General features: G+C 37.6%; 3 protein-coding genes and 1 long non-coding RNA gene across 6 annotated transcripts in view; 2 read left to right on the forward strand and 2 right to left on the reverse strand.

Annotated features, from left to right (window-relative positions):
* Positions 1–1,575: 1,575 nt before the first annotated feature.
* On the forward strand, positions 1,576–17,165 carry plgrkt (plasminogen receptor, C-terminal lysine transmembrane protein). 2 transcript variants are annotated; one of them, XM_031277699.2, is made up of 5 exons: positions 1,576–1,727; positions 2,168–2,267; positions 13,946–14,076; positions 14,662–14,771; positions 15,439–17,165. In XM_031277699.2, exons 2-5 carry the CDS (start codon positions 2,187–2,189, stop codon positions 15,564–15,566), a joined length of 450 nt encoding a protein of 149 aa, XP_031133559.1. In that variant the 5' UTR covers positions 1,576–1,727; positions 2,168–2,186; the 3' UTR covers positions 15,567–17,165. The 2 variants fall into 2 exon arrangements, with proteins under 2 accessions (XP_031133559.1, XP_031133560.1); XM_031277700.2 differs by lacking the exon at positions 1,576–1,727 and adding an exon at positions 1,737–1,882.
* On the reverse strand, positions 6,628–13,572 carry LOC118493899. The gene is made up of 3 exons (XR_004895960.1): positions 13,521–13,572; positions 11,259–11,261; positions 6,628–6,638 (listed from the first exon to the last, which is right to left on the reverse strand). It is a non-coding gene; the product is annotated as an uncharacterized LOC118493899 (long non-coding RNA).
* A 354-nt stretch (positions 17,166–17,519) lies between the features above and the next one.
* Positions 17,520–19,297, forward strand: rln1 (relaxin 1). Its single transcript, XM_031277698.2, has 2 exons — positions 17,520–18,055; positions 18,672–19,297. The coding sequence occupies exons 1-2, from the start codon at positions 17,848–17,850 to the stop codon at positions 19,028–19,030; spliced, it is 567 nt and encodes a 188-aa protein (XP_031133558.1). The 5' UTR covers positions 17,520–17,847; the 3' UTR covers positions 19,031–19,297.
* A 436-nt stretch (positions 19,298–19,733) lies between these two features.
* jak2a (Janus kinase 2a) overlaps positions 19,734–26,553 on the reverse strand; it is a 40,874-nt gene continuing 34,054 nt past the window's right edge. For both annotated transcript variants that reach the window (XM_031277696.2, XM_031277697.2), the window contains exons 16-24: positions 26,259–26,410; positions 25,572–25,722; positions 25,286–25,419; positions 24,477–24,666; positions 23,629–23,753; positions 22,973–23,145; positions 22,575–22,692; positions 22,209–22,322; positions 19,734–21,935 (exon numbers count right to left, since the gene is read on the reverse strand). In XM_031277696.2, coding sequence (XP_031133556.1) covers positions 21,828–21,935; positions 22,209–22,322; positions 22,575–22,692; positions 22,973–23,145; positions 23,629–23,753; positions 24,477–24,666; positions 25,286–25,419; positions 25,572–25,722; positions 26,259–26,410 — 1,265 coding nt within the window. In that variant the 3' untranslated portion in view covers positions 19,734–21,827. The remainder of the gene's footprint in view (positions 21,936–22,208; positions 22,323–22,574; positions 22,693–22,972; positions 23,146–23,628; positions 23,754–24,476; positions 24,667–25,285; positions 25,420–25,571; positions 25,723–26,258; positions 26,411–26,553) is intronic.

Genomic DNA, 26,553 nt, shown 5'->3' on the forward strand with positions numbered 1-26,553 from the left:
TGCTCTGGCCTACTGTAGGCTCTGTCACTGGTACACCTAGGACAAAGCAATTATTGGTGTGCTCCTGTACTGTATGTGTCCTCATCATACAGAAAGTGCTCTTCTATTTCTCTTTTGAAATGTGAGTTTTCTTTGCTTGATTTTATTTTATCTCTTTTTGTGTTTTCTGTCTGTCTGTCTGTTTGTATTTATGCTGCTGCCTGTCTTGGCCAAGTCTCACTTGAAAAAAATATTATTAATCTCAATGGACTCTCCTGGTTAATATATAATAATAAAATAAATAAATAAAAATACGATAGTGGTGCATGTCTGATCTTATCAATGATTTCGGAAACCCCTTGGGAATTTGTATGGACTTTACAACCCAGATAACTCAAAGGTAAAAAAGATATGGCATCGCAGGAAAGGTGTGATACAGATCTCGGGAAAACACGTTTTTTTTCTATGGAATACAACATTGGTTAGAGCATAACCTAAAGCATTCGAAATACTGCAGAAGTGTACTGTTGGGGTGTAACCAGGATGTAAAAAAGAAAGTGTATTTCTTTCTTACAGCAATCGTTGTGTTATACATAGAACACGACGGACAGCATGACTCATATGTTGAATTTGTTGTGAACCCCTATAGATGGAATATCAGGTGTCCAGGAAGGTGAAAGTTGGCCAGGATTCTCCAACGCTGTTGCATTGATGAAAAAAGATAGCTTGGCTTGATATGGTTCACTGCAGCATAGAGATTTTCACTTTGACTGATCAAGGCTGAACCAAACAAAAACCAGCTTGGGATACTAACTCTCGCACACAGTCACTGTAGTATTCTCCCACCTATTAAGGGCCCCGATTGTGCAAAGTCTATAAAAAAAATTGTGTATCCACTTATTCTGTGCTGGGCGCTGGAGCCTACCACAACAATTACATAAAGTCGTACTAACTAATAACTTAAGTTACTTTAAAGTAAGGGGAACGTTTTTTTATTGACCCTGTGGTCAAAACCTCACATAACCCTGGGGCTGGTTGTAATCCAGCCTTTGAATTCTGCATAATTCCGATTTAATCCTCAGAAAGTCCTTCTAATTCTGAGACATAGGCCTATACATTTGATTCTAAATGCAAACAAGGCACCGACTGTAAAATAATCAATTATGGACTGAGACCCACAAACACCAACAGAGGGAGCCATTTCTTATTTTATTTCAAGTGGGACCATGGACTGTGGGATGGGACCGTTTATGCACATGGATGGGACAAGCACTACACTTCTTTATAACACAACCACTGTGTAAACTGTATATTTCCCAACCCATGTGTTTCCCTTACTTAGAGCAGCAGCGTGTTAATTGGTTTGAATGAATTCCTTTGAATGATCAGTGTAATTTGTCCCTGATGGAAAATTACCATGATATTCCTTTGCTTTATAGTCAGTTTACAATGACTTATTTTGATGTTGGACTGTCATTATAATGCTCCTATAATATTAGTTTGTATATTTGGAAAGCATCCTTCTTGTTTATGATTGATGTAACATGCTTTTTGTTTTATTTTGAAAGTTTGACCGGAAGTACAGTGTTTATTTATACCAGGTGTGTAACTGTGCAATACATTCATGCTGTTCATACGTTTTGTTTTCAGAGACATGCGCCCTTGAATATCCGTCAGTACTGCTTTGGTGACGAGTATCATTATTGTATTTAGCCTAACGTTACCGTCTTCAAAGTATACGTTACTAGGTATGTAATGTTAACGTTAGCTTTCATTTTTAGTTAACCAAGCTAACATACCACGCAAGGTTAAAACCGAAGCTTATCGAGTGAAGTATGGAAAGCTATTGCATGTAACGTTAACGTTAGTAATATTAGCACATATCCTTAGCCAGATCTAACAGGTGAGCCCAAAAATCACAGAATCATACACCAAGTCGTTTGCAAACGTTACGCATTGCTAGCACCTAGCAATAGCAACATGTATTAGACGGTAACGCTATTAGCATCAAGTTATTACAGAAGCAATGAAATAAGGCAAAGCTACAGTGCAGTGAAAGTGCGATAAACTTACATGTTCAAGTAAACACAGTTTAACGGTGGTTGTACTCTATACATTAAGTATTTGTGCGTTCTTATTGTAACGTTTGGTTGCGGCATCATTTTGAGTAACGTTACTGCATCTTTAGGTCAACAGTGAGCGCCACCATGGGGTTTCTACTGTCTAAACCCATGGATGCAAACTTTAAAAAGCAGCAAGAATTCATGCTCCACAATTCACGGCTGCAGGTGAGTGAAGGTGCACCCACTCACATGGTATTAAAAACAACATTGTTCAGAAGATGTAATTTGCTATTCACTCATGGTTTACTTCATGCACCTGCAACCATGTGGTACCTGTGTCAGGTGGAACAAGTGAGAGTTTAAGGCTTGTCCTTGATCCACTGGCTTAGATTGTATCTCATTTGTATGTTGCTTTGAACAAAAGTGTCTGCCAGCTCACTTACTCTAAATGTACTACTGTACATGCTTATCAGTGGGCTAACATTTGTTTATAAAGCTTGGAAAAAACGTCAGGATGGTTTATTTGTTTAGCATTATTTGTAATATATGTTTCTGATTTCTTTTTCTAAGTGGTGTCTTGTAAGCCTGTTTGGGCTGGGCACATTATTTATGCATGATACTATATTAATAATAATAATAATAATAATAATAATAATAATAATAATAATAATTAAAAAGAAAATGACCCAAGGCCCCAAAAGCCCCATGTTTACTGGGTGGCAATTTGATGAGTTGTAATTTTGTCTAGGAATATGGGAATTTGCAACACACTACTAAAGCACAAAATTATGATAACTGTACTTACTGTACTTAACATTGTGTATATTCCTAAAATGGATTTTTTAACATAATAACTACACAGCAATAGGGCTGTACGATATGAGCAAAATATACGATATGCGATAATGTTGTTGAATATAGCGATAACGTTATTACTTGCTGCTTTTAGTATTCTGCTAAAATGCAACGAATTGATGTGGAAACTTAAATTAAACATTTAACTGAACACAAAAGGCACCATTAAAGAAAAAGACTTTTACATTTTAAAGTGCAGTTTTTCACTGATACTTTTTTTTAACTAACAAAAAAATCCTTTAGTGTCTTTTGTAATGTGTCGCAGTGTTTATTGCGCACGTTGATATCGCAGAGACGATAAAAAAAAAAAAAGATTTATTGTGCAGTCCTACACAGCAAACATGAAATCTAACATAATATCTTTTTAATGTAATTACTACACAGCAAACATGAGGCTAAGTATATTCCAGGATAATCCATCAATTGTACCATTGAACCAGCCTACATCGCATGGACCACAACTTTGGCAGTTTTTTCCAGAAAACAGACCTAGGCCACCAATCTGGCCATCACATTAATCTATCCTATCTGTCTTGTCTTGGCATTCTGTCTTTCTTTTTTGAATCACACAGTGTCAAAGCAAGGGATACAAGCTGCAGCTCGAATCTCAGCATTTCCATTTAGAGACCACATGTTTTATCACTCTTATTGTTTCATTTGAAAAAAGGATTTTTGGGGCCAATTTGTTGTGATTTATTCATGCCTGTAAGCTGCTGAGCAGCAGGTGGTATGTGTGGCTGTCATAACACCAATGACATTATCTAAATACACCCAAAAGGTTGTTGTGTTTTCTGCCCCGTAATTTTCTCCTGCTCCCCCAGCTGTAAATGTGGTAGAGGATGTCTAATATTATTCAGGGATGGCAAGGGTTTGGCAATTGAGTTTTAGAGCGCCCTCATTTGGGTCGTGACGATGACTCACAGGTAAATATTGGGTACTTGTTTAAGCATTGCTGTAGTGGATCTGCATTGTTTCATTGACTTACTACATATTGTTTCATGTTTATAATTCACATTTTATCCAAATTAATAAGACATTTTACCATCATCTGTCTGTATGCTTAAAATAAATTGAAAGCATATGTGATTTGGCTCATATGTGATTTTGATTAATACATTTAATAGGGGTGGGACAAAATATTGATACGGCAATATATGATTGTTCTTCGTGCTTCATCAAATCGTATCCTGAGGTACCCTGTGATTCCCACCCCTAACATTTAACCTATCTTGGCTGAAATTTCCTTAATTGTGAAACAGTCAAACAAAGCTCTTCAATGTCGCTAATGGTCAACTGTTATGTTACTGTCTGTAACAGAAATCGTTTTGCTGCTTTTTTTATCTCCAATGGTGAAATTGCATCTTTAAATCGCCAAATTTAATGAATAAAATTGACCCTGGCAATTTCCGAATATATATGGATCAACGCTGTTGCCTCCCCGTGCATTAAGATGTCAAAGATGATTGCTTGCCAGTGTTTTTAAGGCACATTAGTCAAAGCTAATTGATCATTTCCACACTCTTCCCCTTGTGGACTACTAAGTCATTGGGCTTTGTGTTTGAATCACGGTGTCCATCTTAAACATTACTTGAAAAATAGTGGATATGGGTGTGTTTGTATGACGCATGTCCTGAGGATAAGTGACAGTTGGGAAAATGACATTTTGTTCATTTTATATTTAAGAGGGGTCTTGGTTGCTAATAATAGGGTTGTGCCTTTTGTTCACAGTCACTGAACTTGAGTGGGGTTGTGAATGTGAAGTAGGTGAGAGAGGCAAGACCTCCCTACAAGGTTTTGTATGTTTTTATCACTGTTTTCACAGTTCTTTGACCACTGTGATCCTCACTTTCTAAAGACAATGCAAACACTAAAAATAAATAGATTTTTTTAGTTGTTGAGCCCTTGTCAAAAACATAAATTATAGCCTATATAAATAAAAAGCACTTTCCAGAAATTACACAAAAAACTAAAATAGAACACAGGGTGATTTTAAAAAAAGAAAAGAAGCTCAAGGCTGATCAGGTATACGTAAAACTATTAATAAAAGTCACAATAAAATAAATAGAATAAAACTGGTGGAAATGATTTAAAAAAAACACCAACCTTTTGGATGGGAGTCATTGCTGCAAATAAATCCTGTAGTTTTCAAATAGGTTCTGAGAACAGCTAAAAGGCCCGGGTCAAATGATAGATAGATAGATAGATAGATAGATAGATAGATAGATAGATAGATAGATAGACAACACTGAGGCTTCTGCCATGAGGTGCCTTGTAAATAATCATACTAGAAGGGCACTCTGAGAGCACAGACCTCCGCCAAGGCATGCCCTATCTCATAATATTCATGCAGTGTGAGTTTTCCCACTCAGGGACACATTTTTCTGATTATTCCAACACCAAATGAATGCATCACAAATGCCCTATCTTGCAATGTTAACGAAAGTGAAAATTTATTTTGTGTTATCTGCACCATGATTTGGATCCACTCCGATATTGAATGGCAAACAAACAAACGCATAAACCAAACCGAAAACATAACCTCCTTAGCGGTGGTCAAAAAAGTTCTCTCCTTGGAGCCAGTGTGTAGTGGCTAAAACTGAAGTGCTATGATCTGATCTTAGTTAAAGCCTGGTCATTACTAAAGCAAGAAACAAAGGCAATGTGAACATTAGCTATATGCCCGTAATGAAAGAAGCAAGCATTAACCAGTTATGTGATGTACTGTATTGATTAAAATGTTAACATGAATCACAATAAAACTCTTTAACTGTCCACTACAGGACTTTGTGCACTGCAAATTTGAATGGAGAGTAGAAGGGACGTCAAAACAGCTTTGAGGTCTCTGGACAAATTGTTAACATTTCAGTTTTATCAGAAAGGGATCACAATGGTAGGCCTACCCCAAGTAACCGCCACAAACTTTTTTACTTGTTGAAAAACACACAAAGAATTACTTTTAAATTTAAATAAAGCACTTGCAAATGATGCAATGTATTTAAATTGTCATGAAAAAATACGTATAAGACTTATACAAATAACATGGTAGCCATATATCTCTGTGTGTTTATTGTGGGTTTCTCTCTCTTTCTGTTACATCTTCTTTTAGTATGTAGACCGTGATGATTTGTGTGCATCAGTAATTCAGGTGTTGTCCCACTCTGCGTATCCTTGTAGCCTTCAGAAAATGTCAGTGAATTTCCCACATACGTTCCAGCTCTACTCTCACCTTGTCACCTTCAAAGCGAACTCATTGTGGCTCATTTCTTTCTTTCACTTTTTCTTCACTGCTCTTTCCAGTCACTGTCATTTCTGCTGCTTGTCCATGCTTGCCTTCAATTCTAAAGTGTATGGAATCGCCACTTTTAAGATTTACCGTATTTTGGTTTTTCGGTCAAATGGCCTTTTGAATGGGAGTGCTAGGGGCACTTTTACTTTAAACCTTTCTTTTTAGTAAACTGTGTACACAAACAATGTTCTCAATGCTTTCGTTAAGGTGTAGAGACCCTGGTGATACTTCAAGTTTCATGTTGTGTCGAGCCTTCTTAGTGTTTTAAAAATAGCTATTTTGAGGCTAGCATAAAAGTGCCCCTAGCACTCCCGTTCAAAAGACCATTTGACTGAAAAACCAAAATACAGTAAATCTTAAAAGTGGCAGTTCCGTCCTAAATATGCTATTAAACGAAAGTTTGACTCCTGTACATTCACAACAAGATCATAGGTTGCATTTTGGCGAGAGTTATGCTTTGAGTTTGACACTAAGAGACATAACGTTGTCTATTTTTAAAGCACGCATATAGATAAAGGTAACACTATAGGCATTTTCGGACCAGAGTTCTAAGAACAGTTCTAAGCCCCTTTTCATTGTGTCTTCTTCACTTATTTGAGTTTAAATGGTGGTTGGCAAACTAGCTTATAGTTGCATTCCGACCATATAGGCTTTGGTGGATCACCTACTGTAACATAACCCTATTTGAACAGGTCCTATCCCCTGACCAATCGGCTATCCTAACCTTAACCACTCAAGGTCAAATGCCCCTGCCCCTGCCCGTTGCCCCTGCCCGCTGTTATGGGAGGTGACCCACAAAAGCCTATATGGTCGGAACAATGGGATGTCGGGGCAGAGGGTTTATTTTTTCGAAACAAAGGGACGTCGGACTAGTGGGCTGTAGGATCAAAGGGAATTTTTCAGGTTATTGAGAGGTCGGAACAATGGAGCATCAGAGAAATGGACAGTCGCCTGTCAAAGTAGGCTAAGTTACCGTATGCAACACTTAAATGCAGCAATGCATCTGTAATGTATTCTCTTATTGTAAATAAATGATTTTATGTCTGAGCAAAATATTCATCACAACTATATGACCTCCCGGTAACGCTAACTCCTAGACCTTAACGACAGCACGTGTGGTAAAAACACTACCGCTTTTGTCCAAAGTCACAAAGTTTGTGAAATCAACACGAACTGAAAGTTACATATAGTAATTTTAAGGTAAGTCTACTGTTAACTGTTAAGTTTAGGCGACAAAAACTGAGTGTTATGCAGCGACAAAGGTTAAGTTTAGGCACCAATACGACTTGTTAGGTTTAGGAAAAAGATTGTGTTTTGGTTTTTAACACTCCCATGGAACATCCATTTCCGGGGTGAAAGTCCCTTCCCCGGTAAAGCGAACTCCGCGCCCCGGCTTGAATGCACTGTGTTTTATGTTCAGCTTTATGTTCTTTAAGTAATACATGGAAAGCATTAAAACAAATATATATTGTCAACCCTTTTTTGTGCTGATCCGAAAATTTATCTGATTCATGACTCAAAACCGTGATCCGAACCATGAGTTATGTGATCCGTTGCACCCCTAGTTGACAGCTTACGTCACTTCAGCGGTCCTATGGCGATGCGAATGCAAAAAAAAAAGCCCTTGAAGGTACAGTATGTAGTTCTCGGGGGATCTCAACAGTGGGCAGTTGTTCTCAGGGAACAGAACAGTTTGGTCCGAAAACGCCTATATTGCTTTGTTATTTTGCTACAGTAAGTAACTCAGTTGATTTTACATGGGTTGAGACATGTCGGCACTTAAGAAATGCAAAGTCCCTGAAGTATTTTTGACTAAGTCATCATGTTAAGGCACATTGCTATGGCTGGGTATCACACCTCAATTCTTATCTGGTATCAACCAAAATGTGTCTATCGCAACAAGCATCTAAAACTGTCATATATAAAAGAAGCATGTTTATATATCATTTTTGTATTGCTACCAAAACTCAGAAATTGTGTCTGCGCTGGAATTGGAAACTTTCAAATGATACCCAATTTCCAGTCGTGTCAACAGAAGGCACAAATTGTCTGACAAGGCAATTGTGTGATTGTTACCAGATATTGAGTGATTTGGATGTTGGCAGCGTTTGTGTTCACATCTGTGAAGTTGGAAGTGGATTTAGTGGCAGTGTGGTTTGGATATGTTTGTTCCTGTTGGTGACTGTGAGTGTGGTAAAGTGGCAGATGCAGCAATGGCTGTTTGAAGCTTTGATACAAGGGGAGCGGTAGGTGGGGTGCAACAGTTTCTGAATGATGGAGAGCTTTTGCTGGCAGAGTTTATGATTGGTGTTTATGATTGGAGTGTTCATCAAAGCTGAGTTTAATATCCAGGCGGATTCTCTCATATTTAAATCTCAATTCCATGTCAGCTGCGTCAGTGCAGATGATGCTGAGGGTGTGGAGTTAAACATACTGGAATCATCCCTCACAGGCATTTGTCTGGGCCATCTTTTCAATGTCAGTGAACCTAATTCTTTATTATGTTTATAGATTAATTTGTAATTCATCCAAAAAGTATAAAACATATTGATGTACAGAAGCACAATTTAAGCAGAGACCAACATTATGTCCATGGGGGTTGATGTGTTGGTTGAGGGCTCTGACATTCAAGAGTCATCAATACAGTTTTGTTTTCTTACATTTACAGATTACAACAATAACATCATGTTTAGCTAATTAGCATCTGCAGTCCTTGGGGAAAAAATGCTTAACATTTTGTGGTTAGCTTCTCAAATGAGAGTAATTGATGATTTTCTCGTCATATATCATTGTAGACTGAACATTTTGGGAACAAAACAAGACATTTGAAGATGTCACATTGGACTCTTGTAATGGGTATTTTTTTATCTTTTTTTTTACATTTCAGAGTCTAAAGGAATAATACAAAAATAATAAACAGCACTGCATTCACAAGCAAATTTCTGACTAGGGAAGTCATTTTTGCAGTAGATTGCACTTGAATGCATCATTCAAACAGGCTTCTCATGAGACAGTGAGAGGTGTTGATTTTGTGTGAACACATTACGCTGATTATATTCAGATTAACCTTCCACTAAAAGAATTTCTATATCTTTTAACTACTTTTTTAAATCTCCATTGGAATATTCTGCACCCTCTTTAAAATAAACGTACAAGCTATTGACTAAAGGGAAACAATGCTTATCATTGACAGGAAGTAGGTAGTTTCCAGAAAATCAAAGATCCAGTATTTCTGTTCTACTTCCTGTTTTGCGACCCAGATGAGAGAAGTGATGACTTCACGACAGGTGACGTCTTTTTAACCATGTCACCAGAAACCCTTCACCCGAAAACGAGTTACGTGATCCGTTGCACCCCTAGTTGCTATACCAACCGGCCAGCTGGCTTACGTCACTTCAGTGGTCCTATGGCGATGCGAATGCAAACAGTAAAAATCCCTTGAAGGTACAGTATGTAGTTCTCGAGGGATCTCAACAGTGGGCAGTTTCTATTGAGTCTCTTTAACCATGTCACCAGAAACCCTTCATTACACTTTCTCGCTCCTGAGGAAAATAATATAATAATGGGTAGTTTCCCCTTGATGTCCTTGGAAAGATATCTAATCAAAACATAATAATTCTTGACTCATTAACAACACCTGCTGCATTTGGTTTCTTTTTCAACTTTGTCTCATTTTAATGAGGCATCCTTGAGTTCACTATTGTTCACTAATTTAGCTCCGCTGACCCCATCATTAGAGACCAAGCACTGTTGGTTGCAAAAGCCATTTCTATTTCTATTTCTTTGAAACATTACTCCTTGAGTATGACACACTCTTAAAATGTTTGTAGCCTCTTCCTTCCTGGTGAGGGTAGTCAGCATGGTGACAGGAATTGATTTCAAAGTTTTTTCAAAGTTTCATGATGAACAAAAGCAAATGTACATAGAAACTTCTAAAGTGTACACAGAAATGTATGCCTGTGTTCCCAGCTTATGATTTGGGGATGGCTGTGGATGGTTTTTCACCTTAAATGTTTTGTTTAAATGTTTGTGTTTGCATTATTGATTCATCTGACAATTGTTTTGTTGATTAATTGATTAAACCTTTGGCCCTTAAAATGTCAGAAAAAACTCTGAGTCCATGGTGACATCTACAAATTACTTGTTTTGTCCAACCAACACTTCACAAAATCCAAAGATATTCAATTCACTCTCATATGTGACCAAATAATTGATTAATAAGCAGATAATTTCAGCTCTAAAATCAATTATTGATTGATTGTAACTGATTGTTACTATAATGAAATGTGACCAATCGATCAATTTCAGCCACCTCTATGAAATACAGTGTAAAATAAAATGATTTGTCCTATTATGAGTGAGCTAGTCTAGGCTCTGTAGACATTTGGTTAAACTGAAGTTTGCAAAAGATAAGCAGCAATTTCATTCTACCTCCTCCAAGCAGACAGGAAGTTGTGATATTTGTCTCACACAATAGGGGCGCAGTTGTGTTAAGTTCTGCTCAATAACCGGTTTCATTAAAAAACTCATTTGCACCAATATCATTATGTCTACATATACTGTACTGTATTTTTTGTGATTTTTTTTTTTAATAGCTTTCGACAAAAATGAGCTTTTGACGTTCACTAATGTTGATTACACTCTCCACAATCAGTCTAACAGCATGTTTAAAAAAACACATTTGAATACATTTAATATTTGATTGTGCTTCATTAACTGAAGTGCCTTTTACTGTATTTTACCTGCCAGCGACGTCTCAACCTGGTGATGACAGCTTAACCCTCCTGAGCTGTTTTCTTAATTAAACGCATTCCTTCTCCTCTACTACTTTTATCATTAGCCAATCACCCCACTTGATTCCGTCATGTATTAACGAACAAAATAATTAGATTAGTGCTATAACAGCTTCTGTTATTAGAGTTGCCAGGTGACGTAGACCTGGATAAACATGAGAGGCAGCAGTATAACATCTTCACTGGACTTCTGAATGTTGCAAACCGGGCTGTCTGGGCAAAGCTTTGTCATTATATATCTAGCGGTTGTGTACTCCTGTGCGTTGTGTGTATCGATGAAACACTCTCTTTGGCTCCAACCAGCCGTTTATTACCTGGTAAGTAACACAGGATAACAGTTACAGTAGTTCTCCACAGTTTGTCATAGCCACTCTCACAACGAATGCTAAAACAAATAAGAATGTAGTGAATTTAAGCTAAAATGAAGCTTGCAAAAACGATACATGTTGACAACTAATTAACAGAAAAACACCATTTAAAACAATGAAAGAAACAAAATCGACATACTGCATTTACTCAAGTAACTGAAAGCTGAAGATACATAAATACAAAACACAGTTTTAGAGATAAGAAGGCGAATAAAATAAATATATAGTGAAGCTAATATTAAGGCAATCTACCATGGAGTCGCCACATGCAGACTGTAAACAAAATTTGGGGTGCACCGCCCAAGTCTGCAGGGGCGCAGCAGAGGAAAATAAACTAATTCAAAACAGGATATAAAGCAGTATAAAACGAGACAGTTAACAGTATAAAAAAAATTAACTGATGACTGATAAATCATATAAAATGTAAATTGAAATGATTACACCGTGATAGTGATGGCAAGTGAAATCATTAACTACGCTACATATAGAATATGTTAAACCATTCCAACCATTCCATAGAAATTTTAATAATATCTGTCATATAGCTGATGGCCAATTCTCCATCAATGAAAAGCTGATGACTGGAGACAATTTCTCATTTCTACTGTCAGGCCCTGATGGAGGGTTGACTGATCAGTCTTGCCATTATTTATCTTGCTTAATAAGTTAAACACATTTAGTGCTGGGAGTTGTTCAATACGAAGCCAACTCCCTCATAGAACATTGTTAAATTAACTCTTGACTTGTTTCAGAGGCTCCTGCACCTTATAGCCTAGCTTGATAAATTGCTCCTCCTTCTCTGTTACCTACATGTAGATGTTTTGCCTCGTTTTTTTCAAAGGATGCTGACTGGCTCAAATTTTAGTATGAACGGTACATGAATGAACGTGCAACAGTTACAGTAGGCAGTGCAGGTATAAGTAGAAGTATATAATATATATACTGCAGGTGAAAGTAATGCAAGTACTGATAATAGTAAGACGTAGAATAAACAGCAGGAGGTATGATAGGAAGACTGTGTAGAACTGATATACAGTAGTGGTATAAGTATGAATCCTCTATAGGACAGTAGGGTCAGTAGTATAAATGTATGGGTATATGAGAGTGTATATAGTGTAAGTAAGTGTATGTGCATCAGTTTGGCAGTTTTGAGTAAGTGGGTAAGTTTCATTCACTTTAGCTTGAATGCCATGTAATGGTATTGGCAAAGGCTGTTGACCAGGTCCAGCAGGACGACTCCCATCACTCCCATCCTATCCTCTTTACATTGGCTTCCTGTCATATTCAGGATTCATTTCAAGGTTCTTGTTCTGACATATAGAGCCTTGCATTGTCCAGCACCTGTGTACATCTCGGACCTGCTCCTTCCTTACATAACCAGTAGGTCATTTATGTCTTTTGACCTGGGATTACTGGTTGTCCCTCACACTCGACTAAAATCAAAAGGGGATCTTTGAAGTGGGGGCTCCAACACTGTGGAACACCCTTCCTATTGTCATACTTTCTGTGGTCTCTGTTGATGCTTTTAAAAAGCAGCTAAAGACTTACCTATTTAAACTGGCCTTTGACTCATGTTTGTAATTTCTTTTGTTTTTTTAAGTTTTTTATTGTTTTTATTTTTATTTCTATTGTTATTGTTATATAACAATATAATAGCACTGTAAAAGTGCTATATTAAATACACGTATTATTATTATTAATGTCTAGCCATTAATGCAGATATACAGACCTGTTGGTGAATATGGGCAGAAACCAAAATGTTGCTTTTCCGACATGTTGTAATTTATGTCATCCACTTGCGTCATCATTGAGTTAATGTCACGGTCCTTAAGTGGAAATAAAAGCTCATCTTTGACACATTGACTTTTTTAAGAGATAAAGGCTTTTTGAATGAGAATGTCACTCAGTCAGCTCAATAGCAATCGTTATGCAGAGAGCATGTATATGTGAGTGAATGTCAAACAGGAAACGGCAGACAAAAGATATATTTAACTGAGGTTCATCAGCATGACACAGTATTTCTGAGACAGGGCCAGCTGTCCCTCGTTTCTTTGACCCTGTCTTTGTCCCTATGCCTCTATGTCTCACTGCTTTAATATCCAGGGTTATATAGACATTAGATATTATTTTTCACATAAACACATACACTTACATTTGGCTCTAATATGTACGTGACAAGATATGTACTGAGTGGGACATTTTACATCTGAAAAATAAAGTTGTTGGTGCTCTCTGGTGGACAAACTATATTTCCTCAAACATATATTTGGCATTTGTGGTATTGAAATGTTTTTTCCTATTGGCCAACATAAATGCCGATACTGATATAGCTGCAATAAGCTAATATCAGCCTCTAGTATTTTATTTATCTGGTAATATCATTTTGTTATTCTTTTTGTTTTATTTGTATACCTGAAACAATTTATTTCTGATCATCAAATATTTCATGTTATAAAGTTGTACATTGAGAGACACAAGGCAGTGTCCATATTTGGTTTTAAAAGTCTGTTTAGCCTGATGACGTGTCTTTTGTGTCCCTTCTCGTGTGTGTGTGTGTGTGTGTGTGTGTGTGTGTGTGTGTGTGTGTGTGTGTGTGTGTAGATGGAGCGTCAGATTCTGATGCAGAACCAGATGAGAGAGAGACAGATGGCTATGCAGGTTGCCTGGTCCAGAGAGATTCTCAAATACTTTGGGGCTTTCTTTACAGTGGTTACAGTTGGACTCACTGTTGGGTGAGTTTTGAATTCAACTGCTCATAGAGGTCAGCTCCACATTCACCCAGACAGAGATGATCTCTTGTTTCTAACATACACATACAAACACCCGGCCAGTAATAATGCGCATTGAGAGAACAACCTGTATCAGCTTGTAAGTCTTCACAGCTTGAGGATTAAATGAATCACAGTCTAGTAGCCTTTACTGGTGCAGCTAAATGTATGACGTTTTGTAAGGGTTAGACACAGCAGTCACATCAAGTGTAACGGTGTAGCAATTACATTCTTGCTAAAAATCACACCTATATGTGGCACTACCACAACATGACATATTTAAATGTCTGTAACTCAGTGGTTGTGAGTCTGATTCACTTGACATTTTCCACAATGTATCGTTCTATATTCCAAGGATGGGGAAATTTCAAAAAGTCTGTGGGTATTTTAATGCATATCGCAGATTCACCTTTCTGTAATTAAATGTAATTGTGTAGCCTAAATAGAAGTATGCATTCTCTGCTTTTATGCTTTTATTTATCTTTTTTTATCGCATAATTACAGTGGAAAATACTAAGATGTTCTTTTTTTGTCTCTACTTTTCTTCAGTGCCATTAAAAGAAAGAAACCGTTCCTATTGGCTCCCATCGTCCCTCTCGGCTGCATATTTGCCTACCAGGTGGACAGCGCCTACGGCACGCTTATTTATCGCATTAGAGGTAGGACCAAGCAGTTATCATCATTACCCCACACAAGCAAGGCTTTAACGCTGTCCAGAAAAAAAAAACAAGTGTTATCCTATCTGTTACCTTTATCTTTTTAAAATCCATTATATTTCTGCCACATTTGCTTCAACATTTATGAGAGCTGATAATCACAATTATCAAAAGTTTATTAAACAAAATTGCCTTTATTACAAAAGTTAAGTGTTATTCTGCAGCACTATCGCAAATGCATATAAATGCAATTAAATGGTTGGTCAGACATTAGCATGTGTAATATTTAAACATCTGTGTATTCCCGAAATATAGCCACATGCCATTTTAAGTCATTTTCACTAACTAGCGGTTTTCCATTAAATTAATCTAATCTTACCTAATACCTCATATGCGTACATTTTTTTTGGGAGTATCAACAACATATACATATGTAAAACCAGATATAATACAAATATATTAAACTTCATTTCTAACCCTCCATTTTTTCTCTGCCGTTAGTGCTCAGAGAGGCAGAAACCCAATAATTAGCTGACACATTAATACATTTACTGGCTTATTTCAAAAGAGAACACAACTCCTGAATGTGTAGGACAAAAGTAGTTGGTTTCACCGACACCCATTTGCCACAATACCACACATTGTATTTTTTTTTCCATTGTACCTTCAGGGGAGGCTGAGAGTATCATGACGTCTGAACATGACCGTCTGGACTTGCCTTATGGGACTCCAACTTTCGATAGCATAGAGAAAGCCCGCCGCGCTAGAAGCAGCCTTGCCTCCTTCTTGGAGAAATGATGTGTTGGTTATTTGAGACAAAATCATAACCGTCCAGTTGATGCATTCACCCATTTGGCTTTTGCTTAAAAAACTGTCAAAAAACTCCTTTTTGACATGATTGAGTCTATGGTTTGCACTAATTCTATATCATGGACCTTGAGTGAAATTAGTTTCAATATTAATAAATATAAAATAATGATGAATGAATGAATGAATTTTCTGGTGTTGTTATTAGAGGTGCATCAGTAGCCAAACATATATACTTAAGCCAAACTAAATACTCAAATAGGTGAGTAATACACTGTCAGTACTGTAGTATATCATGGATTAAATCTGTAAAATGAATATTTGCATCAATTACATTCAACCATTGTCACGCAATTCACTCAGATTATTGTATGAGACTACAGCTGTGTCCTAAATCCAGACTTCATACTACTTCTATATGTATGTATGTAAGTATGTCGTACATACTAATCTGTAACTATTTTTACCAGTTAGTATATAAAAAAATATCAACATACTTTACCATATATGATGCAATATGCATGATGTCAATCAAACTGCAACTTTGGAAGGTTACTGTCAGTTAAGAGACATCAAAATGTTTAGTATTAAAATATTAGATTTTTTGAGATTTGAGCTGTTTCACCACCACCCACAATTTATTTTAACTAGCTAGCGCAGCTCAATTTACTTAGCGCATTGCATTGTGGGAGAATAGTGTGCATCAACAGCACACTCAATAATCGACCATCTTTAGTATGCATGCTGTCTGGTTTTACTTTCTTTAGTCACTTTTCAAGTCTGAACACAGCACATACTAAAAAGCAGCTTAGCCTCAGTATGTAAAATGGAATTTTGACACGGCGTATGTCTCAACAAGTTGTGTTTATGCATGTTAATCATGTTCTTAGTTAAAGCTAACAACTAGCTTTTTTGTTTGAACACTAGAGGACAGAAAGACTTTCAAACACACTCACAGTAACATAACCCTTACAAAGTCTAAGGTTATCAAGGCTGTATGGCTGATGTTTTAGCAAACAGATGCCTACTACCACATTAGGCAGACACAAAACAACATGAAAATATCTCTTTCTTACCACCTGACATGGAGAAATGCAATATTCACGGGTTTTTTTAGGTCTAGTTTGGCTCACAATCTCATTTGGTTTTGACGTGTCAGATACCTAACTTTGTTTGTTTTTTTTACATTAGATGTAGCTGATGTTTCCTGCCAGGCAGGTAACTGGTACACTAATCTAAGCAGCTACAGAGTGATCCAAATGTTAACATAATCAACACTGCAGACGTTTGTCCTGACAGCAGACGATTGTTTTTACTCCAAACTGTATTACTAAAACTTTTGGTTATTGTTTCTGAAAGAGTTCATTTGCCAAGGTCAAATTTGAGTGCTAAGGAGCTTTATACCAAAGCTATAGTTAGCAGTGGTGCGCCTGTAACTTTTTTATTTTTATTATCACAGTTGTATTCAGTGGAAGTAAAATATTACAGGCTGCTGATATTTTTGCATTATGTATTTACCATAATTCTAACTCATGTTTGACATCATGGAAACTATATTTGAAAATCCAATAAAAAGAAAAATTGCTAAGACTTTCTCTTCTACAATCATATTTTTTGACAAGGTGCTAGATTGATGCAAAGCTCTAAAGCCAATAACTTGTACCAACACAAAACCACTTTATTTTTTAATTTTTTGCATAGATGGACACAGTGTTAAGAAGCCTTTGGCACGTACAGTCTTAATTTCTTTCCAATGAAGTTTACAAGACGTCATACGTGCCTTCGTATTGTTTGTTTCAAAATCATCAAGTATATGAGTAATGTGCACACTAATGCTTAAAAATATTCCCCTAATATTACAATAAAGAAAATGAATCCAAATACGTCATTGTCATCCATCTGAATGACGTGTGTGTGTGTGTGTGTGTGTGTGTGTGTGTGTGTGTGTGTGTGTGTGTGTGTGTGTGAGAGAGAGAGAGAGAGAGAGAGGAGGGGGGGGGGGTTGAACACATATGTTGGTGAGTGAACCAGTGACCAGGTTTATAGAGAGAACAAAAAGAGGAGACCAAAGCCCTCACAACACGAGGCGGAAGACTAGAAGCATCTTTTACAATTTCAGCATTTGGCTGCAACAGGCTGCAACAACTCTCTGAAGAGAAAAAAAAGCAACAAGGAAACTAACAGGATTTGAAACACTGATCAGATCTGAGGTGAAGCTCAGCTTGACCCTCCTGTGCAGTGCAAACCAGCCGGCTCATTCTGTTAGTTTCAAATGGAAGTGAAAATGCTCTGGAGATTGACGCTTGCCGTGGCTGTGGTGTGCGTCGGTGGCATATGCAACTCTGTGAAGGCTGATGTAATGAGCAGACTAATCATACCGAGGGACTATGGGGTGAAACTGTGCGGGAGAGAGTTCATCAGAGCAGTCATTTTCACCTGCGGCGGCTCCCGGTGGAAACGATCCACAGAGGGGGACATAGGTGAGTCAACATTACCGTTTCATTAATTGCCTAATTTGTGCACACTGGTGGATATCTACAAATAGCAGTACAAAAATGTGCATATAGACATGCCTCAAAACATAGACTTATTGTAAGATCTACTTTTAAACATATGTTGAATCATGTCTTTAAATATACAGGTTTTTGGTGTAGCCAAGGTATATTGTAAGAATGATTGATTTCTCATTAAGGCTAATGACCATTAAAGGCAAGAAGAAAGGGTGCACAGGCAAGGAACTCTAATTGTTTTCTTCATTCCTACTTTAAATTTGAGCAAGCATGTTACTGTAGATGGCGAGTTATTACACATCAAAAGGTTGACCGCCACAGAGTTTTAATCTGCCACCACATTTCAGTAGGACATCTGATTGACAGAGCCTCATATTTCAGCACCATGGTCAGCTCATGTACATTGTTAATTGGACAAAACCTTAGTGAGTACTATCATTCATTTATCATAGTCCTCCAAAAAGAAAATTTTTATTAACATATTCTGATCTGTGAATTTGTTTTTACTATGACTAAAAGTGCATTTGACACATGATATACTGTTATATTCAACTCCTGTTATTATCAGTCCTTTTCCTTTCCCCAGATCCCTTCCAGTGGAGTTCCCTCAGTGATGTTACAGTTGAAGACATCCAGCACACCTGGCAGTCAGGCGCAGAGCTCACAGCAGATAACCTTTCTCCTCTCCATGTTGGCTCCTCTTACTCCCTGGCAGACCTCCTGGCCCTTTACAGGGCCAGAGGAGACAGGCAGCAGCCGTCGCTGAGTGACTTGGCCCTACTGGAGAAGTCTCAGCGGTCCACAGTTTTAAGCGAGCAAGACGGGAACCCGGCTACAGCTGACTGGGCCATACCGAGCAAAAAGAAAAGGAACTTTTCTCTGGGTGTGGCAGGGAAGTGCTGTAGCCAGGGCTGTACCAAGAATGATATAGGACGCTTGTGCTGAGGCAGGGAGGAGAAAGGATGTAATGCATGAGTGAAGTCAGAGGGGTTGTGACATGAAGATGGTGTAATGGACAGTGTAGACAGTTGTGGAAATCTTAAATATGAAGGAGAGCAAGTTCACATCTGCTCTAAGCATAATATTTAAATATATTTTTTCTTTATTCCCCCTATTTGTTTAGTTTGTAAAAAAGGTCATGTTCTGTATGTACTGTATGACACCTTATCAGCATCATTGAAAATAAATTTTAAATACTGTGTTAATATGAAATGTTGAGCCGTATCATATGTTGTCTTTGACACTTGTTTATATGCTGGATTTAGAGCAATAAACAGCATCCATTGTGCCACCTGCAGACTATCTGACTAAACTACATTCATACTAGCTCAGGCCAATATCGCACATTAATGTCATTTAGGTTGCTGTGAACTTATTGCCTGATTATTTTCTCTTAACATCCAAAAGGACACTTCTGCAAAATAGCAAAATCCTTTTCCCATTAACCCTTTCTGATGCAGATAAAACAAATAAATACACTTAAACCCTTGCACAAAATCTCACACTATCATTTTTGGTCTAAATGTAGAAATCATTTACTTTGTCATGAACTGAAAAAAAAAAAGCAATAAGCTCTGTGATACAATATGATGAAGCTTTATTTGAAAAGCAAACCACATTTAGATTAAAAAAGTAGATTTTCATGTCTATAGTACTGCAAGTTTTGTTTAATAAAAGTATATACACCTGGAATATACTTGCATTTCCATCTTTCACTATTTACATCTATCTACACATAAATGTATTAAAGGTAGCTGCATATTTCCATCAGATGACAGAACCAGGCTTAATGTCATTCACATGGCAACAAATTAAAATGAATGGAAAGAACTACCAGTTAAAAGTCCTGTTTTCGCTGAAAATCTTTTGATTTGAATGATAAATATTTCACAAAATAAACATATTTGGTTTTACACACCAATGTACATTTAATCACAATAATGTTTGTATGAGTAAAAAAAAAAAAAAAAAAACTTAACCCGTTAGGCAACAACATTTTCCCATCTTGGCATTATTTAGCAACTCTGAAGAACCTCAATCTCCCATTCACAACAGACTCCTGCACAGGTGAAAAAACAATATTCAGACCGGCGTAATACTACCCAGAGGTCAGACTGTGGTAGCTCACAGACACTGTATGTGAGGAAACATTGGTCTTTACAGTGACTCATCCTAGAGATGTAAGAGGGTGTCCATCCTTTGGACATTTTGTGCATGTATGCGCGTATTGCCTGCCTTTAATGGCAAAATAAAATGGGAAGTTTCAAAATTAGAAGGAAAGATGCTGTTCCACAGATTAGATTCTGTACAGGGACTGAGATTGACTGACCCCCCCTCCTTCAGTTAGTAACATTTGGTACATCAAGTAAAAAAAAAAAAAAATTGTAATTACTGATACATTTGTGTCTGATAATGTAACGCACATCCTAGCACATACACATATTCAACATATACACACACACCAACTTTGAATGGGTGGAAAAATAATGACGAACAAAAGTCAAAAAAGTTTTAAATAAAACCATCTCTTGCAACAACAAGCTACTGCAAAATAAAAGTATCTCCCTTCATTACTTTTTTCTCTACTCTCTAATAAACTTCAACTTTTCACATTAGGTATCTACAAGCAGATAGTATAGCGTTATAACACTGAAAACATCATACTGTATTTGTAAAATGTATACCCATTACTAACAAAGGAAACCTAATTTCCAGTTTAAAAAAAAAAGAATGATACTGGCCATCATATGACACTACTAGAGACCCAGAGATTTCTGAGCAGTTATTGCTGTCTCTTATGTATTTGACAGATAACAGTTGATTTGTGTTAAGTCTGGCCTCTATTATGTGGAATAATGTATAGTCATAATAAACACCATTAAAGAACTCTGGGTGCTTCTGCTGTTGCTTCATCAGCTCAGAAAACACACAATCATCCTCGATGAGCAATAAATAGATTGTAAAACTCAAACAGCAGAAATGTGACTCCAAACCACCTGTAGATATGTTTATAATGGGTACCCTTGTGACAGAAGACAGCTGGGGCTTTACATTTATGGTTCTGTCTTTCATCTTCTTAAAACTACCAAGCAGAAGTCTGTCTAGGTGTCATCAGAATGATCCCTGTTCAGTTCCAGTATGTAAAAGTCCGGGCACACAAGAGCAGTGCAGTGAGGTTCAGGTGTGCAGTCAGATGGCTGCTGAGAATCCCACATCCTCTTTGGTTAAGCAAAAGAAGTTTCTGCTCATTTTACAACAATAAAAGTACAACATCAAAGGTCTGAGCATTAACAAAAGAAATGCTGCTAGTTGGTGTAGGCTTAAACATTCAACACAAGTTACATTTCTCCACTCCGTGAATCGCCAAATTCAATTTGTAAAACAACATGTACAAATAACACAAAGAAAATAATTTATCCCAAAATAAAATGTTCTTAAAAGGCATCTGATATATCTTTTGTTTGAGTCAGATGTAGTGTACTTATGAATCTGATACGTCATAGAAAGAAGTGGGTCAACTGCTAAGAAAGTGGATATAACCAATTCTCATCCTTATTTGAGTAAATGTTAAATAGGCTGACAGAAATGCAGAGCACCCAAAGAAAAACAAGTATACTTCTGACTAGTGACTGCATCACTGCAGTAAACCAAGACGTCACAAAGACATTCATTGTTAAGATCCGTGAGGACTGACTCCCACGAGTCAACACCTACAGGTCAAAGGTTCAGGGATCAATGCGGCTCATCCGTCATTGCTGTCTCGTACAGTCTCCACACTGTGGATTAATGACTTGAAAGTAGGACGTAGTCTCGGATCATTGCTCCAGCACTCTGTCATAATCTTCTCAATCTGAAGGGAAGCATCAGAGCAGGGACATTAACACGGGGTGGGGGGGGAATAAAACAGGTACAATTATTTTAATTCTATTTACAGCCAGGGTTTTCAAGTTTATTTTTGGGAACAAAAGGGTTTTCTTTTTGATACACCGGTGGTGTGGTAACTGGTGAGGTAATCACTTTAAGGCTAGTAGACTCAGGTGTCAAAAGTCATCTTTTATTAAAAAACAAAAACTGGAAGGAAAAATTTGTATTGCAATGTCTTATACTTTATAGAGTTACTGACCTCTTTTGGACAATTATCAGGAGCAGGCAACCTATATCCCTGTTTCAGCAGGTCTATCAGATGGTAGACAATCATCTGGCCTTGCTTTTCATTTCCCATCTTGTCCATAAATACCTGAAAAAAAAGAAAAGAGTAGTTCTTGTTTGGTTTTAGTGAAAAGCAAAAGTTTAGTACTACGTGTTTCCTGTTTTTGAGTGCATCGCACTATAGTGCTCAATCAACTGATTTATTTGACGACACTACACACTAATTATACTGGCAATTGTTTTATAGCTTAATTAAGTTGGCAAAGCAATTAGGAAGGATAAGAAAGTCAATTTGTCAAACTAAAAAACAAAAGTCAGAAGAAAGAAAGAAGTGCGGTACCGCTGGTGGGCTGCAGTTCTTGTCTCCGTATGTGAAGAGTTCGTAGAGGACAACACCGAAACTCCAAACGTCTGATCCCACAGAGAACTTGCTCTCTGTCAGCGACTCTGGAGCATACCTGGGGAAATACCACAGCACATGTATACACATATATACAGTACATACATATACATAATAATGCACACATCTTCTAACAGTCAACACTAATCCTTCATTACAAGCAGACCGATATGAATGTATGTATGACTTATCTTTGTTAAAAGATCAGTCACAAACAGTCAAAATACCTACCACAACTGTAGAAAAGCTAGTCAGATTCTAAAAGAGTCCATTTTCAATCACAAAAATATGAAAATACTTATTGAATCTCTAAGAAACACGTGTGGTGTCTTCCTCACCAAAAGATGGGGCTTTCCCCAGGCTCTCTGACAGTGTAGTACTCTTTGTCCTGCGGCAGCACCTTGGTCAGACCAAAATCACCAATCTTCACCCTCATCTCGCTCTCCACCAGAATGTTCCTCGTGGCCAGGTCTCTGTGGATGTATCGCTTAGTGGCGAGGTAGTCCATGCCCTGAAGTATGAATATAATCACACGGAGAAAGAGAACGGGTTTATGGATGTACTTATGTTGTTACACAAAGCCGTAGTCCTCTTTGTTTTATTGAGTTTGCCTTTTAAAAGGGGCAAACAATTTATGAAAAACAAAAACACATTCAAAGTAATACAATAAAAACAATAAAAATAAGACAAAATATATAACGCATATACTTGCACAGTGTTAGCACTGCAATAAAACCCACATAAATAAATACATCTTTCTCTCAAGTTATCTTTTCATATGCAGCCATATCCTGCCGAGCGCTGTAAACCAGTCCTGAAACGATGTACTCCCTTGTGATTTCCAACATCTCGCAATCATCTGTGTCACTCCAGTCCAAAGGTTATTTCAATGGTGTCAGACACAGGAAAGATGGAAAAGACAAAGTTTCCAGGTATGTAAAATAACTTGGGGGGGTGGGGGGGGGGGTCTGCACCACCTACTGCACTACATTACCTTGCAAATCTGTGATGCATAGTGCAGCAGTTTGTTGGAATCAAAGCGGTGCTTGTGTTTGATGAGGTAATCTCTCAAGCTGCCGTAGGGGAGATACTCCATGATCAGCCGCAGGTTCCTTCGTCCTGCAGAAACAAAGAAGTTAATAGCCATACTTAAGGGACAAAAATATGACGTGAGCACTGGAGTGGAGGCCTCTGAGAAAAATCAAGATTTATCTGTTTCATGGGCCTGGTCACTAACGCCCTAGGCAGCAAATGTGGGAACTGTACAGACAGTATTATGTATGATAAAATCTGCCAGGGTGGGATTATCAAATCAACAACAGCTTGTAGGCTGAACAAGCTGATCAGGAAAGTTTGCTCTGTCACTACAGGGGGAAAAAAAAAACAATGAGCCCCTCTCACTTAAGAATTAAGATTAACCAGACAAATCATTTTCTTTATCTAAATATGCCAACAAAAAAAGATACTTCAATGCTAATATAAGAAAACATTTTTATTATCTATTACACTTTAATGTGATCAACTGTTGGTTTGGAATCAAATCTGTGTAAAAGGTGGCATCTTTTCCTCATACAGCAAATATCTTCGTATCCCTTTAATCATCTTAGAACCACTGATGTAGAAACATAGTTTATATCACTATGATTTATATAAAGAATATGGGGCATTCATTTTGATTACTGTCATATTTTGATAATACACAAAATCAGTTATATAGATTAAAAACTGAGCAACGACAAGCAACAGGATATATAATCGCACCCTATATTGGGATTTTTGTACCATTTCTAAAAAAAAAAAAAACATTATTGCTCATATAGATATCAAACAATGTGCTCATACCTGCACTGTAGCAGACCCCTTTGTATTTGACAATGTTTTCATGCTGGAGTGATTTGAGGATCTCGATTTCACGCTCAAAGTCCCTGAGGTGCTCGGCTGTGCTGTGCTGTAGTTTCTTCACGGCCACCACCTCCCCTGTGCTGTCCTGCAGGGGGTCGTACCTGCACATCTCCACACTGCCAAAGTTTCCCTGAAGCGTGGGGGTCAGAGGGAGAGCAGATTTAAGAGAGATATAGAAACGACAGCTATGATTTCATCTTGGTTTTGAGCTCACATGAAACAAGCTTTTCTAATGTACTAAAGTATAGGTTTGTTCATTTCCATTTAACTAGGATGGAATCAGTGAGATACTTAATCCCAAAAAGAAAACAATACACATCCTTTTCATATCAAATAGTGCTGAGCAACTTCATGCTGCGCGGAAAGTATCATGAGAATATCTGAGATAATAGCGGAAACTGCTGATTAGTCATGTGGGTTGAATGTTTGCTACTGTATATCATAATTGATCTGAAAGATGCATTTCCAACACCCACATAAAGACACTAACTAAAACACAAACTACCTAAAGAGAGCAAGAAACTTTGAGGACGTTTTAACAGATTTGTATCCAGCTCTTTCAATAAAATTCTTTACAATGCTTAAACAAATAATATTTAATAGTTAAAGAGAGGTATCAAGAAGAAAGATCAAGCTAATAAGTTATTTAAAACATGCACACTTAGACATAATCTAAACACTATGAAGGAGATAAAAGAGTCAAACAGAAAAGATTTTAAAGTGTGCGTGCATGCATGCGCATGTCTCACTTTGCCCAGTTGCTTGAGAAAAATGAGGTGCCTCTCCTCAAACTGTGCGAGGTCCTGGCTCTCGGAGGCCCACGGGAAGCCAAAGCCTCTTGTCCTGTTGGGCACCATGTCGCTCTCTACCAGCAGCTCATAGTCTGCAACACAACAAGGTGCAAAGTTGTTTTTTATAAAGAAGATCTTGATAATTCCCTATATTGTGTGTGTGTGTGTGTGTGTGTGTCGTACTAGTGTATCCACATGATCAATGGATTTGTCTGAAGGTTGCGCATTAATTTTCTTTTCCTACCTTGTATAAAGAGGCTGTTGAGATCTCTGATAATTGCTCTGAAGGAGGGTCGGTGTGAGGGTTCATAGTCCATACAGCTGTTGATCAGATTGGCCAGCTCTGTCCATTTAGGAGCCGGCAGCTGGTGCCTGTCCTCGTAGAACAAGTTCTTCTGCAGAGCAAAAGAGCAAAAGTCAGAACCTGCATGTTTTCCAAACTGAATTGGGAAACGATAGAGATACAAAGTTGCCAGACATTCCTAAAATAATCAATAGAATATGTTTTAAATAACTTTGTGTCCCTCTCACTTTAAAACAAATTGCATGAGTTAAAGGAATAGTTCAACATTTTAGGAAATACGGTTATATGCTTTCTTGACAAGAGTTAGACGAGATAAGGTATACCACTCTCATGTCTGTACAGTAAATATGAAGCTACAGCCAACAGCAGGTAAGCTTAATTTAGCATAATGACTGGAAACAGCTAGCCTGGGCCTGTCCAAAAGTAAAAAATAAAAAAACCTACTAGCACCTCTGAAGCTCACTAATAAACACCATAGACTAAAAATTACACTGAAACCATTTCTTGCCGGTAGCAGAGGCCAGGCAACCAACTTAATTCAACATTTCCCAAAATGTCAAACTATTCCTTTAATACGGATCGCTTTCAGTAAGTTAATACTCTCAATGCATTCTCTGTTTTTGTGACCTTGGAGCAGTCCAGGGTGCTGAGTGGTTTGTCTCCGCCACTGCAGATCTCCCAAAGGGTGGTCCCAAAGCCCCACTTGTCTGTGGCTAAACTCAGGTTTTGGGGGTTTTCAATGCATTCGGGGGGCACCCATGGGATACGCTCCACCAGAACTGGATGAATATGAGGAGACATAGAAGCACAGAGAGAATGAAATGAATGGAATGGAAGGTAGAGGACAGCGAGGAGGGAGAAAAAGATAATGCAAACTGAGACAATCACGCCAAAGCAAAACTATTTTGGCTAACATTATTCT

Source organism: Sander lucioperca, chromosome 1 (assembly GCF_008315115.2).
Source record: "Sander lucioperca isolate FBNREF2018 chromosome 1, SLUC_FBN_1.2, whole genome shotgun sequence".
Lineage (NCBI taxonomy): Eukaryota > Metazoa > Chordata > Actinopteri > Perciformes > Percidae > Sander > Sander lucioperca.